The 25862-nt window shown below is 37.9% G+C and overlaps 2 protein-coding genes across 7 annotated transcripts; one reads left to right on the top strand and one right to left on the bottom strand.

Annotated features, from left to right (window-relative positions):
* Positions 1-826: 826 nt before the first annotated feature.
* ttc29 (tetratricopeptide repeat domain 29) lies at positions 827-14150 on the bottom strand. 4 transcript variants are annotated; one of them, XM_015040924.1, is made up of 11 exons: positions 14043-14150; positions 7515-7592; positions 6081-6140; positions 5837-6000; positions 4875-5051; positions 4592-4804; positions 3786-3871; positions 3598-3689; positions 2102-2225; positions 1929-2018; positions 827-1362 (listed from the first exon to the last, which is right to left on the bottom strand). In XM_015040924.1, the coding sequence occupies exons 2-11, from the start codon at positions 7577-7579 to the stop codon at positions 1231-1233; spliced, it is 1203 nt and encodes a 400-aa protein (XP_014896410.1). In that variant the 5' UTR covers positions 7580-7592; positions 14043-14150; the 3' UTR covers positions 827-1230. The 4 variants fall into 4 exon arrangements, with proteins under 4 accessions (XP_014896410.1, XP_014896408.1, XP_014896407.1 ...); XM_015040922.1 differs by lacking the exon at positions 14043-14150 and adding an exon at positions 8300-8746 and having other exon boundaries at positions 7515-7595; XM_015040921.1 differs by lacking the exon at positions 14043-14150 and adding an exon at positions 8300-8745.
* LOC106952668 (endothelin B receptor-like) lies at positions 13833-25804 on the top strand. Of its 3 annotated transcripts, XM_015040918.1 has the most exons (9): positions 13833-14020; positions 15148-15894; positions 17074-17201; positions 17581-17782; positions 19934-20086; positions 20652-20785; positions 20871-20979; positions 22238-22365; positions 25650-25735. In XM_015040918.1, exons 2-8 carry the CDS (start codon positions 15313-15315, stop codon positions 22355-22357), a joined length of 1428 nt encoding a protein of 475 aa, XP_014896404.1. In that variant the 5' UTR covers positions 13833-14020; positions 15148-15312; the 3' UTR covers positions 22358-22365; positions 25650-25735. The 3 variants fall into 3 exon arrangements, with proteins under 3 accessions (XP_014896404.1, XP_014896402.1, XP_014896403.1); XM_015040916.1 differs by lacking the exon at positions 22238-22365 and having other exon boundaries at positions 25650-25804; XM_015040917.1 differs by lacking the exons at positions 13833-14020; positions 22238-22365 and adding an exon at positions 14138-14158 and having other exon boundaries at positions 25650-25804.
* The last annotated feature ends 58 nt before the right edge of the window (positions 25805-25862 follow it).

Here is a 25862-nt window from a genome sequence, read left to right on the forward strand (position 1 = left end):
CGAAATTTGTCCCTTAAAAATAAGAGCGTTAAATCTAAAACCGGAAGTTAATCAATGAAGTAAAAACGATATGCGCCCAGAAGGGATACAAATATAGAACTTAATTTAGGGTTATTCAAAAATGATATAGTGATTCAAACTATAAAGAATGTAATAGTATAAATTAAATGCAAATATTTTAATTTACTAAAATTAAGTTTTAACTCTATTTTAAATACAATTAAATCATACAAGAGGAGAAATGTTAACAGTATTACATTTAAAGTCAAATTAATAATAAAAAATAACAGGAACAATAATTGTTCAAAAAGAAATATTTGAATTTAAAATTAAAATACAAAAAATATGTTAGTATTACTATTTTCATCAGCAGTTTATAACTTATTTACACTATAAAACTATTTAAAATGAAATAAATAATGCAATTCAACAAGATAGAAACAGTAAAATTGTGAAATAATAAGAAAATAATTGAAACTAAATGAATAATATATCAAATATTTGTGTAAAATCTGATAGAGAGTTAATATAAAGTAAAATTAGAATTCTAATTAAATTTATTTTTACTAATTCTATTAATAGTTTACAGGGGTAATATTTGAATGAAAACATTAATAAAATGAAAATAAACTAATTAAAAATAATTGGAAAGTACTGCAACAAATAAATCGCAGCTGCAATTAAAATAAAACTTACAAAATATAAAATATTTTAAAACAGATTTTACATTACAACAATTTTTGTAAGAAAAACAAACAAAAAGCAAAAACAATAAAAAACAACTAGATTATACACAGCGAACAAAACATTATGACGAAAAAACATTGGAGTTTAAACATTTATTTTGTTGGTCCATTGACACCTGGCACATGTTCATAGAGTTGAAACTGAAAACCAAAAAGTTTCCAGACACTTTAATAAAGATAAACGGAATCAATATAAATAAGCTGAATACTGTTAGATCACATCATCTTAATAACTGCAGGTAATTTAACTCTCATTAGCCTCAGTAGAAATAGAGGAGGTTGGAATTTGCTGATCAATGAAAGAGTTTTAAATTATTTTCAGATGTGAAGTCTTGCCATTCTGTTAATTTATTATTTCTTGAACAAGATAAGTGGTTGGCAATACGTAGAGACAAATAACAATAATAATAATAATAATCTATGTTTTTGTTTGTTTTTCTCCTTCCTCTCAACAACCAGCTGCTGAATGTTAATTTCTGAACCCTCAGCAGAAGTCCTGGTGTCCTCTGGTCTCCTTCCAGTCCACCAGCCGTTTCACAGAGGTCAGTGAGGGCGTCTCCATCTCAGAGTTGTAGCTCTTGATGAGAGAGTGGGCGCTTGTATGACCCAGCTTCACCTGAAAGAGGTGACAAAAAACGGGCAAATTGTGAGATATCCCCTGCCGTTACTTGTAGTTTTGGTGTTCCTCAGGGATCTACACTCACACAGCTGTTATTTAGTTTTAAAATAAATGATCTTCGAACTGTATCCAAAAAGTCTGAGGATGCATTCACACCAGTCCGGTTTAGACTGCTTTAATCAAACTGTGGTTCTTTTGCCTAGAAGGTTTGGTTCATTTGGGGAAGTGTGAACGTGTGATCGGACCAAAGCAGCGAACTCTGGTCAATCTACAAACCATCGTCTCCGTTCGGTTGAAGTGAACTCTGGGGCAAAACAAAAGTATATGAGAATGCCAAGCGGACCGGAGACCGCTCCAAAAGCAGGAAGCGGACTACAGTGCAGGGCATTCTGGGTAAACACAACTAAAACAAACACGTTTTGTATTTAATGCAAACACAGCAATAGCGAAATTGTGTTTTTATGTTAGCATAAAATAGTTTTGTGTACATTTGTAATAGAAACGCAGCTGCGGTTTCCTGGTACCGAACAAACGTCGCCAGATGTGACTTTAAAAAGTTTCACCTGTGCTTTGTGCTGCAGAACCACCTCTCTGGCGGTGCAGGCAGCTTTGTAACTCTGCAGGAAGTATTCACACGATTTTAGAGGTCGATTCTGCAGAAAGAGGCAGATGAAATCATCTCTGAACTGACAGGATGTAAAAATAATAACCAGCTTAGCGTGTCTCAGTTTGGTACCACGTCGCTGTAGATGCAGCCCAGAGTCAGGCTGATGTCCGCCAGCCGCTCCTGCAGGTCGCTGCTATGGCACAGATCAGCTGCCTTCTCCAGCATCTTAATACACTCCTCGATGTTTCCTTCGCTATTGGAAAAATAAAAACCTTTAAACCAACACTTTGAAGAGCTGTTGTAGTTTTTTTCCTGGCGAAGCTTATTATTTTATTAGATTTTTGGCAGAATGAGTGATACCAGTACTGATATTGATACTTTTTGTTATTTAATTTTCATATATCATTAAACTTCTGACCTTTAAGTTCTTTTGTTGTTTTTCCTTTGGGTTGTTTTATTAAAACCTAGGGCAGAATTTGGACAAAGTTCTTATATTGCAAAAATAAAAATAAAAAATCAGAGTATTTGTGGTCTAGTTTCTAAGCAGATATCTTAGTTTAACTTGAAATAAGACAAAACTAACAAACAAGCAACTTTTCTCCAGACCTACTGCAGCTCCACCAGCAGGGGGCGATATGGATGTGAAGTATAATCATATTTTGTGCAACAATTGTAATAATGATAAAAGTGAAGATAAAAACTATTCACTACCTTTTTCAAGTTTCTGATTGGCTATGACTGCAGAACGCAGAAAACCAGAGCCAATCACAGTCAATCAGCGACAACTACAGCCAACCAGGGACAACTACAGCTAATCACAGCCAATCAGGGCCAACTACAGCCAATCAGGGGCAACTACAGCTAATCACAGCCAATCAGGGCCAATCACAGTCAATCAGCGACAACTACAGCCAATCAGGGCCAACTACAGCCAACCAGGGACAACTACAGCTAATCACAGCCAATCAGGGCCAACTACAGCCAATCAGGGCCAACCAACCAGGCTAAATCAGGACCAAGTCAATAATTCCTTAGTAACGATAGAAAGCATTTGTTTCCCATGAAGTTTTTTCACTTACAACAAGACATTTTCCCCATGTGATAAGTGAAATAAAGTGCCAGTGGAACTAGTAACTTTTATTCAATGTTAAGAACTTACTGACTAAAACAAGTTCCTATATCTTACTGAAAAGTTACTTGTACGTTAGTTTTGTCTTATTTCAAGTGCACTAAGATATTTGCACTAGAAACTAGACAAAAATACTTGGTAAAATTTTGTGTTTTAACAGTGCAGGTATCTACAAAATATTTTAATGACATATTAAGAAAAACAAAACAAATGTTAGTGTGTTTTTTTCCTAAACAAACAAAGAGCAAATCAAACGAAAAAACTTTTGGAGGTGAAGCTGAGGTACTGCGAAACAAAAATAAAACAAAACTTAGCAAAAATAAAATGTATTTTTATTCTACTAGAAGGTTTTGGATCAAACTTGACTTCTGTTTGAAACGTGTCATCATTTCATCCCACAGCATGATGCAGCCACCACCATTAGTTGGATGAAAGCTGGAGCCAGGCTTCATTCTTTCATGACTGGAAACGTCTGTGATGATGTCGGTGTTCGTACCTTTCTAAGGACTTGGCTATGGCCTTGTAGGACTTCACCAAACCTTTAACGTCTTGCAGATAGCCAAAGAGTTCTACGCAGGTGTTGAAGAGCTGGGTGTCATTTATAAAAGACACTCATTAATTTATTTTCGTCTGCTGAATAATGTTTCTGTTGCCAACTAACGTTCAGGTTTCCTGCTTTGATACCTTCATGGCTGCTTGATGATCTCCTGAACTCTGTAAGCCCATTCCTTCCCTGAAGAACGACTCCGCCTCCACCGACTTATCGCCGCCTGAAACAAACCAGATCACATTCAGACTCATGAAAAAATGCTTAAGTTAGGTTTCAAATAAGTAAATTTCGACCAAAAAACTTAGAAATTTCCAGAAAAACCTAAAGATTTTCCAGAAACATTTAATTCTGAAAGGATTACACAATCGGCAGAACCGAGCAGACGGAAATCTCTTTATCTAAGAATAATTTTTGTGGAAAAACTTTAATAAACATGTTTTGAATAGACTATAGACCTTTACCAACCCGTACAAGGAAGCATAACAGGTCACCTTTACGTTTTTAAACTCCTGGGTGGAACAGAGGAAAAGGGACGGCCTAATAATATCACAAAACGTTTGTTATTATTTTCTTTCTCTCCCTCTTTTTCTCCATTCTGCCCAAAATATCTGTGACCCTCGGTTAATCAGGGGATATTAGAGAAAAGCAAAATAATGCAAATCAGACCATAATTGCCAGGATAAGAGAAAATAAAGTATAACCCAACCTACAGAAACAGTTTTATTGTTTTTGTTACGACACCGTTTGGTTATGTTCTGTGTTTTGTCTTTATCCTAAATATCCTTCATTTCTTTGTTCTAATTTAATTTTGTTGCTGTTATTCGTTTTCTTATCCGGTTATTTATTTTGCAGATCAACACCTCTTTCTGTTGGTCTGCAATGTTTGTTTTCTGTCCACTAACTGGTGAATTAGTGTACGCTCCGTGTTCTCCCCCCTCACCCTCGATCGCCATCTTGGATCCCAGCTGCAGCAGCATCGTGGCCGTGTCGTACTCCTGCGCTGCGAGGTAAGCTTCACCCAGCAGGCTGTAGATTTCCCCCAGCTCCCTGCAGCCCCAGAGCCTCAGCGGCTGGCCCTCCGAGTCCAGCCAGCCTCCGTCCTCCGCCTGCTTCAGGGCCCTCTCCGCGTGGTCCCTCGCCTCCACCAGGTCGCCTGGGGGACAGGACACAACCGTGAATGTTTGGCGTTTCTTCAGGCGTAACGGCGCCTGTGTGGCGGCTACCTTGCTGCCGGTACAGCTCAGCCAGGTGGAATCTGGCCTCCGTGGCGGATTTGGACCGGCCTCCAAACACTCTGTCAGCGCAGCTGTGGTAGAAGTGGAAGCTGAGCCAGATGTCCATCGGATGGGTGAAGTAGCGACCCAAATGCAGCCGCTCCTCACACACGACTGTCCAGGAACCTGCACAAAAAACCTTCATTACTTCAACTAAAGTAGGGCTGGAACGATTAATCGATTATTAAAATAATCATCAACTAGTTTAGCAATCGATTAATTGTTAACTGGACTGAAAGAACAACACAGGCAAAGCAGTAATTATTAATCAATTAATCTGATGATTAATCATCAAAATGCTTTGCTATTGCATTTTAGGCTTTAAAATATTTATCTTGTTATTTGGTTATTTGCATATTTTGTTTATTTCCAATATCATGTAAAACAGACCGAATTGAAAAACCCACAGACTGTCCCGATTCTTGCATCTGATTCATTGATTAATCGTCTGAATATTTTGATATTGCATTTTAGGCAATAAAATACTTATTTCCTTATTTAAAAATAAATTGAATTATGTGTTTATTTGCATCATTGAAGTATTTCTAATATTGTGTAAAAATACCTTAAATAATAAATCTGCAGAATGTGACAATTTTTATTTCTGATTAGTCAAATATTGATTGATGATTGTCAGAATGTTTTGTTGTTGAATTTAGGCAATAAAATATGTATTTTGTTATTTTGCGTCTTTTGATGCATTTCTAAAAAAATGTTGAATCAAAAATACGAAGAATTTGTCAATTTCTTGTATCAGACTAATCGATTAATCGTCAGAACAATCGATTAGCCAGTTAGTAAAATAATTGTCAGTCCAGCTCTGAACTGAAGCTAGATGATTTCACATCCAAAACTAAATCTAGAAAATCTTGGTGTCTAACTCCAGATGAACGTTTCCTTCCTCTCCTCACCGTCCCTTTCTGCTTTCTCTGCCCGGCACAGGTGCAGCCGGATGGTCTCCAGTTTCTCCCGCTGCTCCCCCAGCGAGGGCTCCTGCAGCCGGGGCGATCTGGGCGGAGCGTTGGCCCTCTGCTCCAAATCAAAGCTCAGCAGAGTGAAGAGTTCCGAAAACGACCTGAAACTCAGACACGGATCAGTCAGCCGAGCCGACATGCGATCAGTAAGTCAGGGTGACAGCAGGGAGGGGAAGGCTACCTGTGGTAGCCGTCCTGCAGCATCTCCACACACATGTACTGCTTCGGAGTGTTTCTGAACCTGAAAAACAGGAAAGTATCAAACGTCAACCCTCGTAGAACCAGGAAACAGTCCTGATGTTGTTTCTGCTCTGATCATTAAAACATCACAGTTCATGTTGCTGTTTTCTCTCCCTCTCTTTCTCTCTGCTGCTCTTTTCTATCCTATAGAAACTATCCCTGGCTCAGTGTGTCTCCATTTGTTCCTGTTCCATGGAAAGTTCTCCAGGCTCAGAGCTTCTTTCTCTACATGCGTCTTTTTCCTTGGTTGGGCCATCAAAGAATCTATTGCAGCCAGACACTTTGTGTAATCTCTGCTTTCCTTTCTTATAGAAAGTACACCTGGCTCAGTGTCTGTGTTTAATTGTTTCTCTATTTACTAGATCAGTACTTCTGTGTCTCTCTTTTTCCTGGTTGAAGATTTTGCCAGCTTTAATGCTGAACTATTTTCCTTCCTTACTGAAAGTACACCTGGTTCAATGTGTGTTTCATAGTCTTTTTGTAAAAAAGAAAGTACTACAACCTCAGTTCTTCTGTGTGTGTCTTTGTCCCAGTCAAAGCTGTTTCTGTCTTAAACTCAGTGGTACTTTGTCTCTCATGTAGAAAGTGCACCTGTCTCAATGTATCAATGCAGAGCATTGTATTAGTGCTCTGTATCTTTTCTCTAAATACTATTCTATCATGAAATGGCTTTCTCTGCATTGTGGAATCTGACCTGCATGTGTTTGACCAGATTAATGGTCGTATTGAGATCAATTTGAATCATATTGTATTTTATATAGAGTTGATCTTACATATTTGTGGACGTCTCTTAAATTACTGCTAAATAATGTTGAATTAGTAGGTGGCTATTTCTGTCAGCAGAGGGCGCTCTAACTCTTAAAGCAATATTCTCATCTTCTAATAGTTTTTAGCTGCAGATCTTAGTGGTAGATCAGGATTTATCAGGTCCTGGTCTACATGTTTGTTAAAGTTGAAGGTTTTATACGTTTCTTCTCTTACAGTTGATCGAAACCTCCAAAACTTTAATCTAATCTGCATTTTGATTTTTTTTAAACCACAGCAGTCTTGAACATCAGTTTTTAAATGTGTAATTTTGAAAATATCTGATTATTAATGGATTTTTGACAGTGAAAATAACATTTAAATATCCCCTCTTTGCCTTTGGAAGACGTAGAAATAACATAAAAGAAAGATGGAGTATCCATTATTATGGACGCATTCCATTTCACTTCGTTTATAAATAACTAGAAGCAGACTATGACTGTATATTTTTACCAAAAACTGTTTTTCAGTATTTTGCTTCCTGGACTTTTACACATTTTAAACTCTCAAATGATTTATTTCCTGTAAACACTGATGGAAAACCACCAACAGTTAGTTATTCTGGACTCACAAAGCTATTTCCTTTCTGGAAAGGATCGATGACTCCGAAACCTTTCTGTTCCTGAATGTCTCCATCACCTGCTTTATCCTGCTGGCACACAAATAATAAAGTTTAATTAAAATATTAGCAGAGATAATTCTGATAATTTGAGGCAGATCTCAACCCTATCCTCAAATCTATCCTCAACTTCTCTCTCTGTGTAAAGAGAACATTTGTACTCCTTTAATATGCCACTTGTCATGTCTAAATTGTGACTGTTACTGGCAAAAACTGTGAATATTAACATATTAGGTGGGTTTTCTCTGTTTTATTTTATTTTACCAGTCTTAGAATTAGACAAAACATATTTTATTTACTGGTTGGCAATAACAAAACTAGATGTTGTTTAGATGATGTAAATAATGCAAGTAATTCAGTAATGGTTGCATGTGTAATTACTTTTCTAATTCTTAATCCAAGTTGTTTTAAGCTGTTTGGACATGGTAGAAGTTAATTTCAAAATATTACATTTGATTGAACAGAAAGTTGATTTTTATTTCATAAATATTCTGTCTTTAAATAACATTTCTGCTATCAGGAAACACCACACATTACAATGCAGATATTATTTCTTTTTGAAAAGGTAATAGGTTAAAAAAGTAAATTTCGGAGCTAAACTTCGGAGCTTTTATAGCTTAAGCTAACTAAAACGGAAGCTAGCAACACCTAATAATTACGTTTAAGATCCACAAACGGTAGAATTACTGTGACAATGTCACCGTTTCTTTTACTGCGACCTAAAACCTGATTCAAACCTGTGCTTTTCTTGAAGCCACTTGCGTCTCTTCTCGGTTAAATTGCAGGGAAAATGTACAGCAATACAAACATAGCAGCTAATTTAGCCTGTTAAGTTTTTCCCGTTCGAAGTCAGCGTCTAACAGCAACGCTACGTCGTCACCATGGCAACAAGGGAATGGCGGAAGCGTTACGTCACTGGCACTTAAATCTTTTGGTTCCATTCACAAAATAATCGTTTTTCTCTTCAAAGTCAGCTAAAGTCATTCTGAGTTTAATGTGATCGGTGCTCGAATAAAGAATGACAACAGAGGAGCAACACAACTGACCCTAATTGTTCTCACACATTATCAGAAGGTATTTTCTAAATAAACAAATAAAGTTCAGAATCAGATTCTTTGAGTTTGAGTTTGTTATGGCCTGTTGTTTTACCCTAGCTATTATTACAGGCAGTAAGACAAAATTAGTCATTTGATTAGAGGTTAGAAAAGTGACAAGTGTCATTATAGAAAATAATGTGCTGAATAAATAACTTATTGCATTTGAAAATGAATATATTGAACACTACATTATTTGCATGTTAAAAATATTTACAGCTAATGTTATTTAGCTTTATTTTTTATTCATTTCATAGTTTTGTGTTGCAACATAGCTAGCTATCTCACTATCTTGGTAGCTAGCTAGCAAGATATATAGCTAAATAGAAAGATGGCCTTAGCTAGCTAGCTAAATAGATAGAGATAGATAGACTGATTGCTAGTTAGCTAGATAGTTAAGTAGTAGACAGACCTCCTTGTTTATATAAAAAAAACCTGACTTCAGCTGACGTGCACTCTTTTTATATCAAATGTGTATCTCAGACACAGTTTAAAAGCACCTCTTTATCCCACATCTGGAAGACAAACCCCAGTGTGTTCTTGCTGAAATGTTTTGCAAAGAGCAGATGTTGGGTCTGTGCAGTGAAACTTTCCATCGAACTCCACCACAACTGGATGGAAACTCAGTTGATGTGTGACGGCGCTCGCTTTGTGGTCGACATTGGTTCTTTTATACATGGGGCTGTTAATAAAGTCCCACATTCTGCATGGAAAGCTGTTTCCTGAGTGAGCGTCTGGCTTTGATTTGCTCTTTGACTCTGGGTTGTTTGTTCTTCTCATTCTAATTAGCTTCAAGAGTAATTTGTTGATTAACCAGCCTGCGCTTTCAAGAGACAGGCAAGAATTAAACTATCATTTTCCCACTAGAAAAGACTAACAATGTGGAAACTGCATCTGTCGCTGTTGTAAATCCAAACATCAAGCATTTAGTTGTAATTGTCAATATATCCTTTCATCTCTGTAATAGAGCTCAGGAAATAGACCAGTAAAGCAGACTTAATGATAAAAAACGTTATTTCCCTTTTTCCTCTTTAAACCTTCTGTTCAAACAGAGATAATAGGCTTAGATCCAGCCTCTTTTGGATCATTTTTCAAAATCTCTACTTATTCACTTTTTAAATTATGACAAAAACAAGGTATAAGCAAACATTTTTTTTCATTTTTGGAAATGTTTTCAAAACTATCCTATTGGCTTTTTAAGATTCTAGTTATGGGAACCATTGGCTCACTATTGGTTAAACCAATAACAAAATAGGGATTTTGTCATTTGATTCTTGTTACTGACTAGTTATATATTGACCAGTGACAGTAAAGTGTTAAATCTTAACCTGAAATGAGTTGGAAACTAGAGAAGAGGATGAAAAGTGTCTATTTTCCATCAAAAAATTTAAATTTTAATTTGAATGCATATATGAACGCTAATCCACTTCCGCTCCAAAGGCAGGAAGTCGATTACAGCGCACGGCATTCTGGGTAAATACAACCATCACAAACATGTAACTTTAGCACTAGCAGGAGAAATGACTCTTGGTCTTTTATAAAAGAGAAATCCTACAACCGCTAAAATCTGATGCTGCTCCATTTTTGTTTACATTACTTGAACAAGGAAGTTGTGCTGGTATGTTTCTGTGTTGTTTCCTTCAGTGGTTCTTGTTGCAGCGCCACTACAGGAGAGGAGGGGAACTGTTTTTTTTTTTAAAGGTTTGGTTTCATTCAGTGCAGTGAGAAATAAAACCACACCAGCTGAAAATTTAACAAATTTTGCAATTTTTGGTCCAAATGAACTGAGTCTACTGGACTATCAGGTGTGAAAACATCCTTAAAAATCTTTTTCATGATCCCTGATAAAGGGTTTGAAAAAGAAGCAGGGCCAAGTAACTCAATAACAAACCAGATTAAAAGTATGTAAAATGCACAGAATAAGGAAAAATAAATTATTTCAAAGAAAATGTCTTATCTTTGGAGTCAAACAATTATCTTTCTGCATGATTAAAGTCACACACCGTCTGCTTATCTCTCTATTTATAGTAGTAAATAAACAGACTCACACACTGACGCACCACATTTGTCCACTGACACTCAATGACGAAGATAACACAAAATACTTTAAGCAAATTTAGACCATCAGCTCTACAGGGTCAGAGGTCAGACAGGCGTGAGCTCAGACACATTAAAGGTGAATGATGTGTGCACACGTGTTGCAGACGTGTAAACACAGCATGCGCGGCACGTGTTGCGACCACAAACATGTTCCAGTCAGAAACCAACAAAACGACAGACTCACACTGTCAACAGTGAGTCAACAGGTTAGAGTGAAAACTGTGGGGAAAATCTCTTATTTGAGTTCCCTTCAGTGACTTATTAAATAAAAAAAAGATGTGCAAAGCTAAGAAAGGTTTTCAATCAATGCTTTCAATTCCAACTATTCTCTCGTTTTTGGACAAATATTGCAGAATTAACCAAATTTACACTGAAATTTTTTATAAATGTGTAAAAACATAAAGACACTACCCTTGAGAACGCATTGAAAGAGTTTACCAGAAAAAAGTTGATTTGGGGGTTAATTACTCTTTTATTGGTTACTTTCGAAACTTCCTGTTGCAGATAGTGAACCATAAAGTGGATATTTACAAGTGAAAGTGGACAATTCTTTTCACTTGTCCTACAGTATGGAGGACCAAAGCTGTCATAAATAAGAATATAGAAATATTGATTTTTTGTTAGTTACTCTTTAAAACAGTACTTTTGTAACTTCCTGTAGCAAATAGCGCTACTGTGCCGCAATGCTAATGCTAGCTTGTAAGCGAGAACCGTAAGTGGACATTTACTACTTGCTCTACAGTAACAGTATGGAGGACAAAGAATAAGAATAAATACATAAATAATTAAATTGCTCATTAGATCAACATAGACTCAAAAAGCAGCTTGAATAAATTAAATAAATGAGTGCCATTAAATGCAACAAAATAATAAATGCACATGAAAATATATAAATGGGGGCAGTGGGTTAGGATAAAATAGGAACATATATTAATACTACATTAACTGAACAATTATTAAATAAATCTCGTCTTTTTATTTTGTTGCATGTAATGGGCAACTAATTTATTTGTAAAGCTCCTTTTGGCTGTAATTACAACAAGACATTTATTTATGTATTCATAATTATGGCAGGATTGGTCCTACATATAACCATAGCTGAAAATAAATTAAACACATTTAACCAGTGTTATAAAGTCTGAGGTAATGACTTTATTACTCCTTATTTACGTTTATATCACCAGTTCATTGGTAATTTAAACTGTGTTCATTTTATTTCTGTCCTCTTCAGTTACATTGTTAATACCAAACAGTTATGTTAGCATCACAGCTTATTTAAAAGTGAGGCAATCTTAATATTTAGACTTTAATTTGCTTTCACGTTAAGTAAATTAAATACTTGAAACGCCCTCCACTTCCTCCAGCCATTTTTTTACTTTTGACACAATCAGGTTGCTTTAAATTTGTTTACCATCCTTTGTTTTTTGCAAAGAATATGTTCTACTTACTTAAAACGTTGCCTTTGTCTAACAAAAACGTTTCTTGATAATACTTGTTTTATATTGCAATCTTGCCAACATTTGTTGAGCTGCCTTTAAAGCAACCAAAGGCTAAATGTTAGCCTGAGTGTATCTCAAATTTATTTGAACACTATAAAGAAGATGAAAAGAAAAAGCTTGAAGAAAATGACTTTGTGTGGCATCAATTCTGTTCAAACAGCAACCCAATATTAAAATTTACAACCTTCCACCAAACTACCAACCAAGGCTTGGGTGGTAAAGCAGAAAGACTGTCGTCTGTTTGTGTCAGACAGTAAAAGTTCAGAGTCGTCAGAGTGTTTACGAGATGTTCCGTCGTAACCGAGAAAAATGGAGAAGAAAAACCAGAAGGAAACAGAAAGGAGGTGAAGGGGGGACAGCAGAGCTAAAAATCCAGCCGATGAGCAACGACAGCAGGTGGGAACAAAGAAAGTAACAAAAATCAAAAAATGATGTCAAAAATATATGCTTCACACTGATGTCGGCTACTTTATTTCACTCAAAAACAATGTGAAAACTACAAAAAAATACAACAATAAGCATGAGATTCACCAAACAACATACAATGATTACTTATTTTTTATCTTTCTGGGTATTACAGTGATACATTAGGACCATTGTTGGAAGAAAAAGAAATGAGTAAGCTTCTTTTAAAAAACTCAGAAAACCTGATTTTTCTCAGAAATGTTCTTGGATAAATAGAGTTAATTCTGAGCTGAAATATTTAGTTTCAAAAGTAGAATTTTTTTTTTTACTTTTGAAACTCAGATTTGTGAGATTAATCTGAACATTTCTGAGTTTTTTGGTTGAAATGTATTCCTTTCTTTCTACAATGGTCCCAACCTTGTTGTGTTTTGATGATATTCTTTATTGAGTTGTATTTTAGAAAAGGAAACCAGTCAAATGTTAAAAAAACTAAAACAAAACAAAACGTACATTCGTGGTCATACTATGGGTAACGAACCCTATGTTGAAAACCTTTTCAATGAAGTCATTTATTCTAAAAATTTCTGAAGTATTTCACGATGGGGTGTTAAGGCCATTGCAGATAGAAAAAGAATACATTTCTGCCCATGAACTCCAAAAATATGAGATTCTCAGAAATTTCTTTGAAAAATAAGGATATTTCTGAGCTTCAAACGTTAAACGTGTGAGAAAAACTCTCAGAAATGTTGAGACGTTTAAAATATTATGAGATTAACATCAAAATTTCAGATTTTTATTGATTTGATTTTTTACATTTAGGACTCATAGATTTTATTGTTTCCTTTCTTTTCTTTTCTTTTTTCTCTCTAGACAATTTCGGAGATTTTCGGCATCTCCATGGCCCCTCTTCCAACATGGCGCCTCTATGCGTCGCCTAACATGCATACACACTGGTTAACTGTAAGATGGCGGATTAGGGCCAAACAACAAAAATGAGTAAATATCTGCCAAAACAAAGCTCCAAAATTTTGAAATTAAGCTAGATAAAACTAGGAAATTTACAAGTTTAATGAATGTAAAAAAAAAAAAAAAAAAAAAAAAAAAACTTTCGAAACTCGTAGAATTTTCAAAAGTCGCAAATTTTCGACTCGATTCTGAGTTGCCATGGCGACGCGATAACAAACAGCAATTTATCGTCCGAAACCGAGTGAAGCGGAGGATTGAAAAGCAGGAGAAAATGACGGAGGAGAGGTGAAAGGGCGGCACCAGGGGGAGACGACAAAGAAGGGAAGCAGAGAAACCAGCTAATGAGCGATGACAGGAGGAGGGGAAAGGAGGAGGAGAGAGCCGAGAATAAGGGGTGAGTACGAACCAGAACCCACCGTCTGGACCAGTCCTGTCTCGACCCTGAACGGGTCGCTGCTCTGTCCCGCAACCTTCCATGGAATATATTTGGAAAAAAATAAAAAAAATAAAAAGAGCAGACAAATAGAAACAGGTGAGATTTAAGTTTTCTTCAATAACTTTCTTTCTGATCATTCAGAAAAAACATTTAGAGAAAAGTTTGTTTTTTTAGCTAAGAAATGTGTTTTATTATAGAAATAAACTCTTTACAGCAGCGTAATCTAAGATTGTTTAGTGTTAAATCCAGATTATTTTGTCATGTTAGTCAATTATTTGTACACTCAGACCAAATGTTACAGTTTTTCAGCCTATTGTGGTTTTGAAAGATTATAAATCTGACTAAAACTTTTAGCTAGCGGTTTGCTGTGGTCAGATTTAAACATTAGGAAATAAGGACAATAAATGTACATTTCAATTAAACTTAAAAAACTAGAACAATTTTCAAGTAAATGATTATTGTAGCATCTTTTGTCTTCCTTTTATTTTGAAGCCAGGACGTTTTTCTTGTCTTGTGTTGAATTAAAAAAAAAAGTAGCACATGTGAAATTCATGTTCAAAAATGTTGTATTGGTACCAAAGGGAAATTAAATGTTGTAACCCATGTCATCTTAATTTAAATTCTTCAGGGTTATTCATTTATCTCTCTCTCTCTCTACATATATATACATAATTAATTTTTATTTCTTTTTTCTCTCTTTAGTGAGGATGAGTTACCATAGCAAAAGATGGTTTACAACAATGAGTAGCTGCTTAATCTGTTTTAGGTTCCCAGTAGGAACCATAAAGGACAACAGAATGGTGTTTGGTGGTGTATTTATAGGCTTTTTAGTTCATAACTTTTTTCCCACTGATTGTTTTTTACCTTTAGACATTAAAAATCCATAAAAATGTGCTTCCGCCACTGATTTTTACACAGGTTAGCCTGAGCTTTGAAGTTTGCAATGCTTCAGATTTAAAGTTTTATTATACATCTGGAAGGTATTCCTGTTACTATTCTGTCATAAAAAAGAAGCAAGGTCTTGATGTTGTGTTTAATAGTGTCTGTAAAACTAACACAGATTTGTTTTTCTCTTTTTTTCCCAGATTGTCTCCAAACAAGTCAATCTGACAGCTCCTAGTTGATGCTGAATCAGTTAGAGACATTTCTGCTTTCATTAAAAGGTTCTGCTACCAACAGATCCTAGTTTGGTTTTGAGGAAACCAAGTACTTTCTCCAGTCAGTTCAAGGATTTCACAGCAGAGTGCAGGATGGTTCCTGGAGTTCAGGATGTTGACTCAGCAAAGGGTGTCACAGTGAAACCAGGGACGTCCATGTTCCTCTCGCTGCTGCTTGTCTGGTGTTTCCTGTTTGTCTCCCATGTTGGTGGCCTACGCAGCTTCACGCCTCAGCCTCTCCAGTCAGAGGTGACGTTGTCTGAACTCCCCAGTACCAATCGTCCTACAAATGCAGAGACGCACATGTCGCAAGAGACCGCCAATAAACCGTCCGTCTTGTTGGACTCCGAAGCAGAAAACCTGAAGGCTGAGAACAGCCTGAGGGCTAAACATGATAGAAAACTTGCAAGTTCCAACTCGTCTCAAAACCCTAAAACTAAGCCGCCAGGCCGCCCTAAGTGCACCCACGAAATGTCGATAAGAGCCATCTTCAAGTACATCAACACGGCATTCTCCTTCCTGATCTTTGCTGTGGGGATCATCGGCAACGTCACCCTGTTGAGGATTATCTGCCAACATAAAAACATGAGGAACAGACCCAACGCCCTGATAGCCAGCCTCGCCATGGGAGACATACTGTACATCGTCATAGACGGCCCAATCAATGTCTACAAGGTACAGCTCCTCATGTGTTTTCACCTGCAGCTTAATTCAGGGGTGCCAAATCCATCTTCATTTTGGGCCTTGTAGGGTTGCCAGATCTGAAGATGCATCACACCAGGCCTGTTTAGTCCGCTTTAATCGAACTCGAGTTTGTTTACCTTGAAAGTCTGGTTTGTCTGGGGAGGTGGCCAAAAAAGCAAACTCTGGTGTGTCAAAAAACCTCGGTCTTGGTTTGGTTGAAGTGAACTCTGGTGCGGTTTGAATGCAAATGTGAACGCCAAGCGAACCGCAGACTGCTCCAAAAGCAGGAAGTGGATAACAGCTCAGCACTTTGTATTGCCTTGTTGCTGAAAATGTGCTATATAAATAAAATTACCTTTACCTTTAGCGTTAGTGGGAGAAATTGCCTGTGGTCATTTACCAAAGACAAAAGAGAAATCCTACAACCTTCTAAAATCTAACCCTACTCCATTTTTATTTGCATTTTGTGAAAAAGAAAGTTGCGCTCACTCTCTTCTTCTGGAGTTTTTGAGTCGTTTCCTTCAGTAGTTGTTGGTGCAGCGCCCCCACAGGTGAGGAGAGGAACAGGGTTTCAGTTAGTTTGGATCGTTTGACAGTACAGTGTGAAAGCGAACTGCAGCAGCTGAAAATTTAGCAAATGTTACAACTTTGGTTTGCAAACAAACCGAGTCTGCTAGACTATCAGGTATAAAAACAACTCATCTCAACCTCCAATGAAACTCATGTTAATAGCACCAGATTTACAATGTGATTATTCGCAACATTTGTGGTCGTCCTTCATTATGTCCTATTATTCTGACCAGAACCAGATTGTGTGACACCTTATGATTTTACACAGGGATTTATGTTTAGAAATACTGCTTACATAGTGAACCTTGACTGAGCAATGAGTAATCATTGATGATTCTAGACATTTTAAAATAAATTAATAAATGCAATAACACAGCATTTTATTAAAACCTTGTGCCTTTCAGCCACACACAATTATTTCAAAACAATTTTTCTATGAACCCTAAAAACTCACTAAATGTAGTGAAAAGCTATCCAAACTTTAACAACCCATCCAAAGGTGCTTTTTTTTCCCTAACACTCCTCACACACACAAATCACAAAGACTTTGTGGCATTTTGTCAGTCTGCTGAAGCTTTGTTGGTGTTTTCTTGTGTGCAGCTCCTGGCAATGGAGTTCCCATTCGCCGACCAACCGTTCGGTCAGTTCCTCTGTAAGTTGTTGCCCTTCATTCAGAAGACTTCGGTCGGCATCACCGTCCTCAACCTGATTGCTCTCAGTGTGGACAGGTAACGCACAAACGGACAATGTCCACGCCAACTTATACGGCCGAGTGTTAGTGCCAAGAAAATTAAAAATAAGTAGGAAAATAAAGGCATGGTATTACAAGAATAAAGTCATAATGTTACGAAAATAAAGTTGTAATATTCTTAGTTGTTTTGAAGAAATCATAAGATAAATGCATTATAAACATATTTGGAAAGATGTGATGTTTTTGCATAAAAGTCCAAATAAAGCTTGTGGTCATAATTTGACAAGATGTGAAAGATTTAATTAGGTTCTGTGTTTGTAGCACTAAAACAACCGAAACATACAACATTGTTTCCGTTAATAAACGCGGTCTGAGTGCTGTTGGTGAACCTAAAACTGGTCTCATTTTGTGTGCAGGTACCGTGCGGTGGTGTCCTGGTCTCGGATTCAGAGCAACGGCATTCCCATGGAAACGGTGGTGCAGATTGTCATGATCTGGATGCTGTCTGCCTTACTGGCCGTGCCGGAGGCCATCGGCTTCAACCTGCACCGCTTCAACATCGCCAGCAACGTTACCATTAGTACCTGCCTAGTGAGACCCGAGACCTCCTTCTTGAAAGTGAGTCCTACTTTTACCACCACTGCTGTCCAACTGCACAGCACGATGATCGGCCTCCAGCCGTCTGCTCCTCTTTGTTGTTCTAGGCGAGGCCTCTTCGACTCGGATAGGTTAGCTGCATTTCCTGTTTACAAACCTGCTGCAGGAAGCCACTTAAATCTGAACCCAGGTCATGTGATTTACGGTCAACCATTAGGCAGACCACTTTTCACACTGCTACTAAAACCAAAACTGAAGCAACAGTTAAAATAACCTTTTAATCAGTGAAATTAACCTTCCAGTTAAATATCAGGATAAAAGGGTTAGGTACATCAGTCTGAGGTCACCGCAGAATATCATGTTTATTCGCATTAAGAGTTATTAAATGCTCAGTCGCTGCTCTCGTTTAACCCAGTGAGCTCCAGTTTTCAGCTCAAAGTGAGATTTATATTCCTGCTCTAGATTCATTTATCCAACTGTCGTAACAATGCAACTGTTTTCTAGCAAACAGTAGCTCACAACAAACTGTAAAAACTGAAAATCACATCTAATATTGAATTATTCATTTGTTAATGTATTTTCCTATAACTATGACTATTATATAACTATAATAGAGCTGCAACTAAAAATTAGCACATTCTACAAACTTTTCATTTAACCACTTAGACATTTTTCTGCTCTCGTTATCCAATCAGTTTTAGTTTTTCTCTCTTCCGGTTTGGTCTTGTTGCTCCTTCAGTAAACCTTTTAATGTCACTTTTACTCTGCAGCATGTTTCGTCTCAAATGTTTGTTTTGTTGCCTGAGTGAAATCCATGCAGTCGTTCATTTATTTCTACACCAAAGAAGACAAAAGGAAGAGAGGGGAATGACTGGTGCTTATCTCCAGCGGTTCTGAGTGAAATCTAATTAGAGAAATTAGGCAGGAAAACAGTCATTGTGGGAAGCCGGCAAACATCCGGCAGGATCAGGGAATCAGCATGAATGGATAATGCAGTTAGCAAAGTGACAAGTTATCAATGAGACTTAGAAGAAGACAGAGTAATTCAGGTAAATTGCAGGTTTACAACATACGCTTATGTCAGAAATAGAGTTTCTGCACACATAGGACCATCATGCAAACTTCACATTTTCCATGTTTTTCCTGCTTCCGTTTGGGTTCCAACTGCTTCCAAAAACAGCTTCAAAAAGACACCCAGTCGTTTTGTTGGCAATACGTTAATGTTTTTTAGTGTCTGGAAAGTGAACAATTTTCAAAAACGTCTTGATTAAGAAATCACATTGCACCTGTTGCCTAGCAACCCAAGCAGAACTCTGCCCCGTTGCCTAGCAACCCAAGCAGAACTCTGCCCCGTTGCCTAGCAACCCAATCAGAGCTCCAGCACATTCTAAAACTCAGGATTGTTGTTTTAGGAGCCAGAGTTTAGGAATGAGATCCAAACTTTCAATTTCATGTATATGTAACATCCATTCTTTGGGGCCTTGCTAGTAAAACACAACCAGTCTGATGCTGAGGGTTCTCCATCTTCTCTTTCACCTGCTGCACAGATTAGGCGACTCAGCATTATGCAAAATTCACCATTTATACTTACATTTGGGTCTCAACTGCTTCTAAAAACAGACCAAGAGCTTAAAATAAACACCAAACCGGTTTTTGGCAACAAGTTAATGTTATTTGATGTCTGGAAAATGAGCCGTTTCAAAAACATCAAGACTCTTAAATCACATTCCACAGCCACTGGGCCGTTACCTAGCAACCTCAACCAACCCCAGCCCCGTTACCGAGCAACCAGAACATTTGGCCAACTAGTTACTGACCCTTTGCAACTAGGTCACTTAATCATTCGAGGCACCATGATGGACATCGGAAGTGAGGGACGGGAATATTGAACTGAGCGACTGAAGTTGTTTTCCCAAGTTGTTTCTGTCAGTTTATTCATGGCTTCTACTTTTTGAGTCGAGCTAATTCGTCTCTGAACAACGAAGGAGTAGGCCAGCAGCAGATTATTTGGATTTAAAGTGACAGAGGCCCTAAAACAGCTCATTCTCAAAGAAACTACAAAACAGGCCTAACTGAGCAGAATAAAATCCCATCATCTGTGCAAAATAATGTGATGAACATCCTGACCTGTTCAAGGAAGCATAATGTCCCCTTTAACTCGTCTGTTTTCAGTTCTACATCAAGTTCAAGGATTGGTGGATATTTGGCTTCTACTTCTGCATCCCTCTGACCTGCTCGGCGATTTTCTACGGCCTCATGACTCACGAGTTGCTCCGGCACGAGAAGGGAGATCTAAAGCGCTCACTGGGTGAACAACTGAAACAGGTACGCAGAATACGTTTAAAGCAGGGGTGTCCAAGGCACGGCCCGGAGCCCGTTTGTGACCCTGGAAATGGTTTTCTTTGGCCCCAGACCTCAAGTCAAGAATGATGAAAAAATAAATAAATTTAAAAAAAAAAAAAAAAACGGCCTTCAAAATATAAAACAATTTGTGATCAAAAGAATTTGGAAATTCCTTTTCTTTTCTTTTTTTTTTAATGAGGCAACAGTCCTAAGCCTTTTTTATGTTTTGGATCTTGAATGTCACACACATTTCATAAAAACTATTAATGTTGAGCAGGCTTGATCGTGACAGGCCCATGTAGAACACGTCTCCTTTCTGGGCGGGTTGATGCTTGAGCATTCATCTTGTCTATATTTAATATAATTCTTTGAACAGCTGAACGCGGCTTCTTCAAGAATCGGTAAATTGTTTCTTAGGATGAACTGAGACTCCATGATTGTAGAAAGTTCTGATGACTCCTGTTGTACATGCAGAAATTAATAATCTGAACTCAAGTAAATAACCTCTTCAGACACACTAAGGTTTGAATAAATGTCCTCTCTGCAGCGCCGCGAAGTGGCCAAGTCTGTGTTCTGCCTGGTGGTGATCTTTGCCCTCTGCTGGCTTCCTCTTCACTTCAGTCGGCTGCTGAAGTTGATGGTCTACGATCCAAACGACCCTGGCCGCTGTGAATTACTGAAGTGAGTGCCAAAACTTAAACCGAAGGCTGAGTCATTTTTAAATTTGTGGTTTTGTTCTGAAAGCCTCGCCTCCTGTCGGTTGCAGCATACTGCTGGTGCTCGACTACTTCAGCATCAACTTGGCGACCATCAACTCCTGCATCAACCCCATCATCCTCTTCTTCGTCTCCAGGAAGTACAGGCACTACTTCATGGTAAGGATGTCTTGTTCTTTGGCTTCCTGGTTTGTTGTTACGTAGCAAGAGACTCTGTGCTTCGTCCTGGGCCAGTGCGACGTCACAGTGAGGTCACGGGGTCATGAGAGACAGATCTAAAACTGGGGGTTGGGAGTTGATTAAACACAGAAGGGTCGCGACCTCTGATAAAGTGTTTGTGGGAAGTCAGTAGAAGCTTTCTGGTTAAGAGGAGTGCTCCACTCAGGAGTGACATATTTACTGCCCTGTTCTTTTTATATGCTGGGAATTTTGGGACAAATTTTCCCCTTTATCTCCATGTTATGTTGCTTCATAAGTGTGCTGCACCAAGAGCAAAATTTGAATGCAAAAGATTCAGCAGGCAGTTTTTTGATATTTAGCTAACTTTTCTCACATCTAACACACTTTCATCTAAGTAACTGTCATATCTTCACCCGCCTTGCCTGCTGGTGGTGGTCAGAGGACCAGGTGGTGCTCGTGCATGGCAGCCTTGCTTCAGTCAGTGGCCTGCCACCATCAGCATGTGAATGTCTGCGTGAATGGGTGAATGACCGAATGCAGAGTGAAGCACTTTGGGGTTCTCTGGACTTGATAAAGCGCTATAAAATTATAGGATATAAACCACTTGAGAAATTCTTCCACACATCCTTGGCCACAGAGCCCACCAGGTCATTGGTGGGGTCGGCTTGAGCACAATGAGAAAATGATCAGGAACAACAAGTATATTTCCAATGCCCTCCTTCGACTTCTCTAGGCAGAGAAAGTCTGTAGATACAAGTTCATAGGGGTACTGCTGTGGATGCTGACAAGAGGAGCGCCGACACTTCTTGTGGGAGTCGTCCTTCGTCTTCACACAGCTCACACCAAGATTTGATGTCCTGGAACATATTTGGCCAGTAGAATCTCTCAGTTATCAACTGAAGAGTTCTCTAAAAGCCTAAAGGCCTCAGCGTTGGCATACTCCACTGGGCGGAGGTGCACTCAAGATGGACTTGACGCAGACATCCGCACAAGGATACATTTTATGACCGTGTTAGTGTCGGCATGAGCAAAGCAGCTGCTCTGGATCTAATGTAATGTAAATATAGTTGTTTATGACAGCCAATGTTTTCTTTGTGTGTTGTTTCGCCAAAACTGCTAAATTGCCCCCAAAAACCTGCATTTGATTTACACAGCCTCAGTGTTCTGTTAAATGATGAAGGTGGATAAAATAAAAAATAAGGGACATCTTGGATCTGTTTCTTGATTCCCTCTGCAGACACCATGTGGTCCAGATACTGCACCTCCTTCTTCATCAACTGGCACATCAAAGACCAGCTGGATGTGTTCCAGATTCTCCTCAAATGTTTTAGAAAATATTATGAGGTCATCAAGGTAACCGAGCAGGTGAGTGAAATTCAGATCTGCGAGGAATGGATGGGGTACTCTGAAGCCCGAATAGCATTCTGTTGGCCTCAAATAGCCCGATGGGCGCTCTGAATGGAGTTTTGTGTTTATCATGCGCTGCCACTTCCACTTGCCAGTAACCTGACGCTGGATCCAGCCTGGAGAAGTATTTAGCTTGCCCCAAAGCCTCTAATACTTCCTGTATTTGATGTATTCGTGGCAGAGAGAATATGTCACGTGTGGTGCAGGAGTTGAGTTTTCTGTAGTCAATACAGAACCTTAATGAATCATCTTTCTTGTTGGCCTAGAAAGTCTGGTTCCTTTGAGGAGGTGTGAATGCACAGTCGAAATCTGATGTGGACCAAAAATGTGAACTCTGGTCTGCCTAAAAGCCTAGATCTCAGTTCGGTTGAAGTGAACTCTGGTGCGGTTTGAATGCATATGTGAATGCCAAGCACACTGGAGGCAGCTCCAAAAGCAGGAAGTGGACTACAGAGCAGGGCATTCTGGGTAAATACAACCAAAATAAACATGAGAGTTTGGTGTTAGTGGGAGAAATTGCATGTAGTTATTTACCAAAGAGAAAAGAAAAATCCAACAACCGCTAAAACCTCATCACTCCATTTTTGCTTACATTTTATGAAATGGAGTTGCGCTCAGTTTCTTCTTCAGAGGTTTTCTGTAGTTTCCTTCAGAGGCTCCCGGTGCAGCACCACCACAGTTGAGGAGGGTGACTAGGTTTGTCAAAGGGTTTGGTTTGATCGATACAGTGCAGTGTGAAAGCAAACCACAAACTGAAAATGTAACAAATGTTGCAATTTTTCAAAAGTTATATTGCTATGTTTCACAGCTGAAGAGCTTCTGTGCAATTAGTATTACTAACATAACTGATTAGCTTTACGGTTGTAAACATGGTAATGAGAGTCTTTTTTAGACATTTCCATTTTAAATGTGGTGAAAGTGTGCAAAATGTGAGAAAAGTAAGCTAAATATCAAAAAACTGTGCTAAATCTTTTGCGTTCATATTTTACACTTTGCAGCCCTTAGTTAAGGAAACAAAGACAATCCGATCGGCTCTGTAGCTATCGCTAACGAGGATCGTTGCAGACCCAAACCCAAATCAGCTGGAATATTCAAAATCTGCCGTTGAAGACTTCAGATTGAGAAGGAAGCAACACCAGGAAAAAATAAAAATGATCAGATTAAAAAACTCATAGAATTAGGAAAAAGTGAAACAAGGATTTTTAAATAATTATTTTGTATTTTGTTGAACTATTCAGAAAAGGAACTTTTCAAAAAAGGAAAACAGGAAGTTCAAATGTTTTGCCTTTTTTTCTCCGATTTCAGCAGCTACAACCATGTGTTGTTGTATTTTCTATTTCACATTGTCCCAAATGTTTTCAGAATTACAGTGATGCTGCTGAAACACACTCAGAAAGTAATTTTACCTGAGTGATTTTACGAAATATATCTGGATAAGTTTTTCTCCATCATCATAAATGAGGTTAAATAAAAAAATAATAATTTTAGACTTTTAATCCTTCTGTTAGGCTTCTCTCTGTCTCTTAAGTAATTTTTTAAATTGTATGTAAGATGATAATTTTCAAAGGTTCTAAATTAGCATAAAATACTAATTTAGTCTTTTCTGTGTCCCTATTGACTAAATAAACTATGCTAGTAGTGTAAAGTGAATGTTATGTTGAATCTAAGTCCCATAAACTACAGATTAAGTGGAGTTGTAGTTTTATTCTGGCAACAGGATTGGATTTAAATGTACTTTTTGGTGTCACAGTGACCGCCGGCAGCTTTATCTTCATTCTGATGGAAACCATTTCCAGCTGGGACATTCTCTTCCTGTCTGCGAAAGCAACTGACTCGGTTGAATTTGCCTTTTGTGGCTCTAGTCCAGGACTAAAATGCTTAAAGTTTCAGCCATGTCATCCAGGTTATCTTGGCTCGGCCTTGGAGAAAAGAAATCCATCAGGTCAAGAAAGGTCAAGCCTGTTTACTGGGAATTAAGTTGTCACAAAATAGCTGGTGTCACAAATACTGAAATAAAGATTGTTACGACGGCGGAGTTTAAAAACGGAGGTCTACAGAGAGTTCAGACATTAATATGAAAGAGACCAGAACCTGGTTGTAAATCTGCTGTCCGTCTCCATCAGAAACATAATTTTAAAGACACAGAACAGATTTAAACACCAGCGACAGTCACTGGTGTTTAATAATGAGAAAAAGTTAATAGTCTTGGTTACATCCTTCACTGTTGCTTCTTTCTACCTGATTTTCTTCTTTGTTAATTGGCCAAAAAGAAAAATCAGAAAGAGGAGGGAAGATGGGATATACTGAGTTGGATTGTAGCAGATCAATATAAACAGTATTGATCCATGTACTTCAATTATTTAATGTTCCTGATGCCAGATTGTGTGTTTAGACTGACTGAATTAAATGGTGCGAAACAGATTCAGGAACAGCTTCCCAGTGGCCGAGTGAAGGACAGAAAACAGACAAACTGACAGAAACCAAGTCTGTTTAATAAAATCAATCACATTTTACTCTAATTATGTTTCCAGTAACTTTTATCAAGTTATATGCAGATGATATTGTCACTTATATTTCAGAAACATTTGATTCAACCTCATATTTGAATGTTTTAATGGAAAGAAAAACTAAATTTTGACTTGTTAAGCACTTGACATGAGCTCAGATGTGTCTTCTATTGCTATCTGCAAAAGTCTTGAGTCATCCCTTATTTCTCTATTATTTTGCTTACAATCAGAATCTCTTGTAGTGTGAATGTCTGCCAAAGAGTTTATTTGGACTTTGTTCCAGGAAATGTTCAGCTGAATGTTTATTCCTTTGTTCAGCCTGTTCAGGCGCTGCCAATTTGTTTAAAAAGTCCAAAATACTTCACAGTTTTTCAAGTTAAACACTAATTTTAAAAAAGCTATTTGGAGGCTATGAGGAAATGTTGTTTGACTCAAAGACTTCCCCCCCAGCTGATACTGAACATTTTGAACAGAGTAAAAGAGAAAAAACATCATTTTGACTTGCTAAGCACTTGGCATGACCCCAGATGTCTCTTCTATTTGCTACAGTGTTGTGCAAAAGTCTTGAGTCATCCCTTATTTCTCTATTATTTTGCTTACAATCAGAAAAGCTATCTGAAGGCTGAGGAAATTGTGTACGACTCAAAGACCTTTTCCTCCGGCTGAGACTAAACATTTTGAACAGAGTAAAAGGGATGACCCTGCCTGTCTCTGTGTTTCTCCGTCTCCCTGTAGAAGATGCTGTTTTGCTGCTGTTACTCTCGGCCTTTCTCCAGCAACCTGCAGACTCCAACGTGGGACCAGTCAGCGGTTAAAAAACTCCGACCACTGAGGGACTCACCTCCACAGAATGTTTTCACATATGACCCATAAAGTTATGATGGATCTTATATGAGCTCTTCCAGTTTTGAGAAAACAGTTAAGATGTCAGGAAAAGTAGATATTTTA

Source organism: Poecilia latipinna, unplaced genomic scaffold (genome assembly GCF_001443285.1).
Source record: "Poecilia latipinna isolate Pla-1442-1.1 unplaced genomic scaffold, P_latipinna-1.0 Scaffold533, whole genome shotgun sequence".
NCBI classification, from domain to species: domain Eukaryota; kingdom Metazoa; phylum Chordata; class Actinopteri; order Cyprinodontiformes; family Poeciliidae; genus Poecilia; species Poecilia latipinna.

What these genes read in the sequence shown, in the direction of transcription:
- ttc29 (XM_015040924.1), bottom strand. Translation starts at nt 7,579, where the DNA reads ATGGAGACATTCAGGAACAGAAAGGTTTCGGAGTCATCGATCCTTTCC. An exon ending in ATAGCCAAGTCCTTAGAAAG is followed by an intron (nt 2,226 to 3,597) that starts GTACGAACACCG and finishes TTTTTCCAATAG; the next exon opens with CGAAGGAAACATCGAGGAGT. An exon ending in GCTGCATCTACAGCGACGTG is followed by an intron (nt 2,019 to 2,101) that starts GTACCAAACTGA and finishes CTCTTTCTGCAG; the next exon opens with AATCGACCTCTAAAATCGTG.
- LOC106952668 (XM_015040916.1), top strand. Translation starts at nt 15,313, where the DNA reads ATGGTTCCTGGAGTTCAGGATGTTGACTCAGCAAAGGGTGTCACAGTG. An exon ending in TGGGTGAACAACTGAAACAG is followed by an intron (nt 20,087 to 20,651) that starts GTACGCAGAATA and finishes TCCTCTCTGCAG; the next exon opens with CGCCGCGAAGTGGCCAAGTC. An exon ending in GGCCGCTGTGAATTACTGAA is followed by an intron (nt 20,786 to 20,870) that starts GTGAGTGCCAAA and finishes TGTCGGTTGCAG; the next exon opens with CATACTGCTGGTGCTCGACT.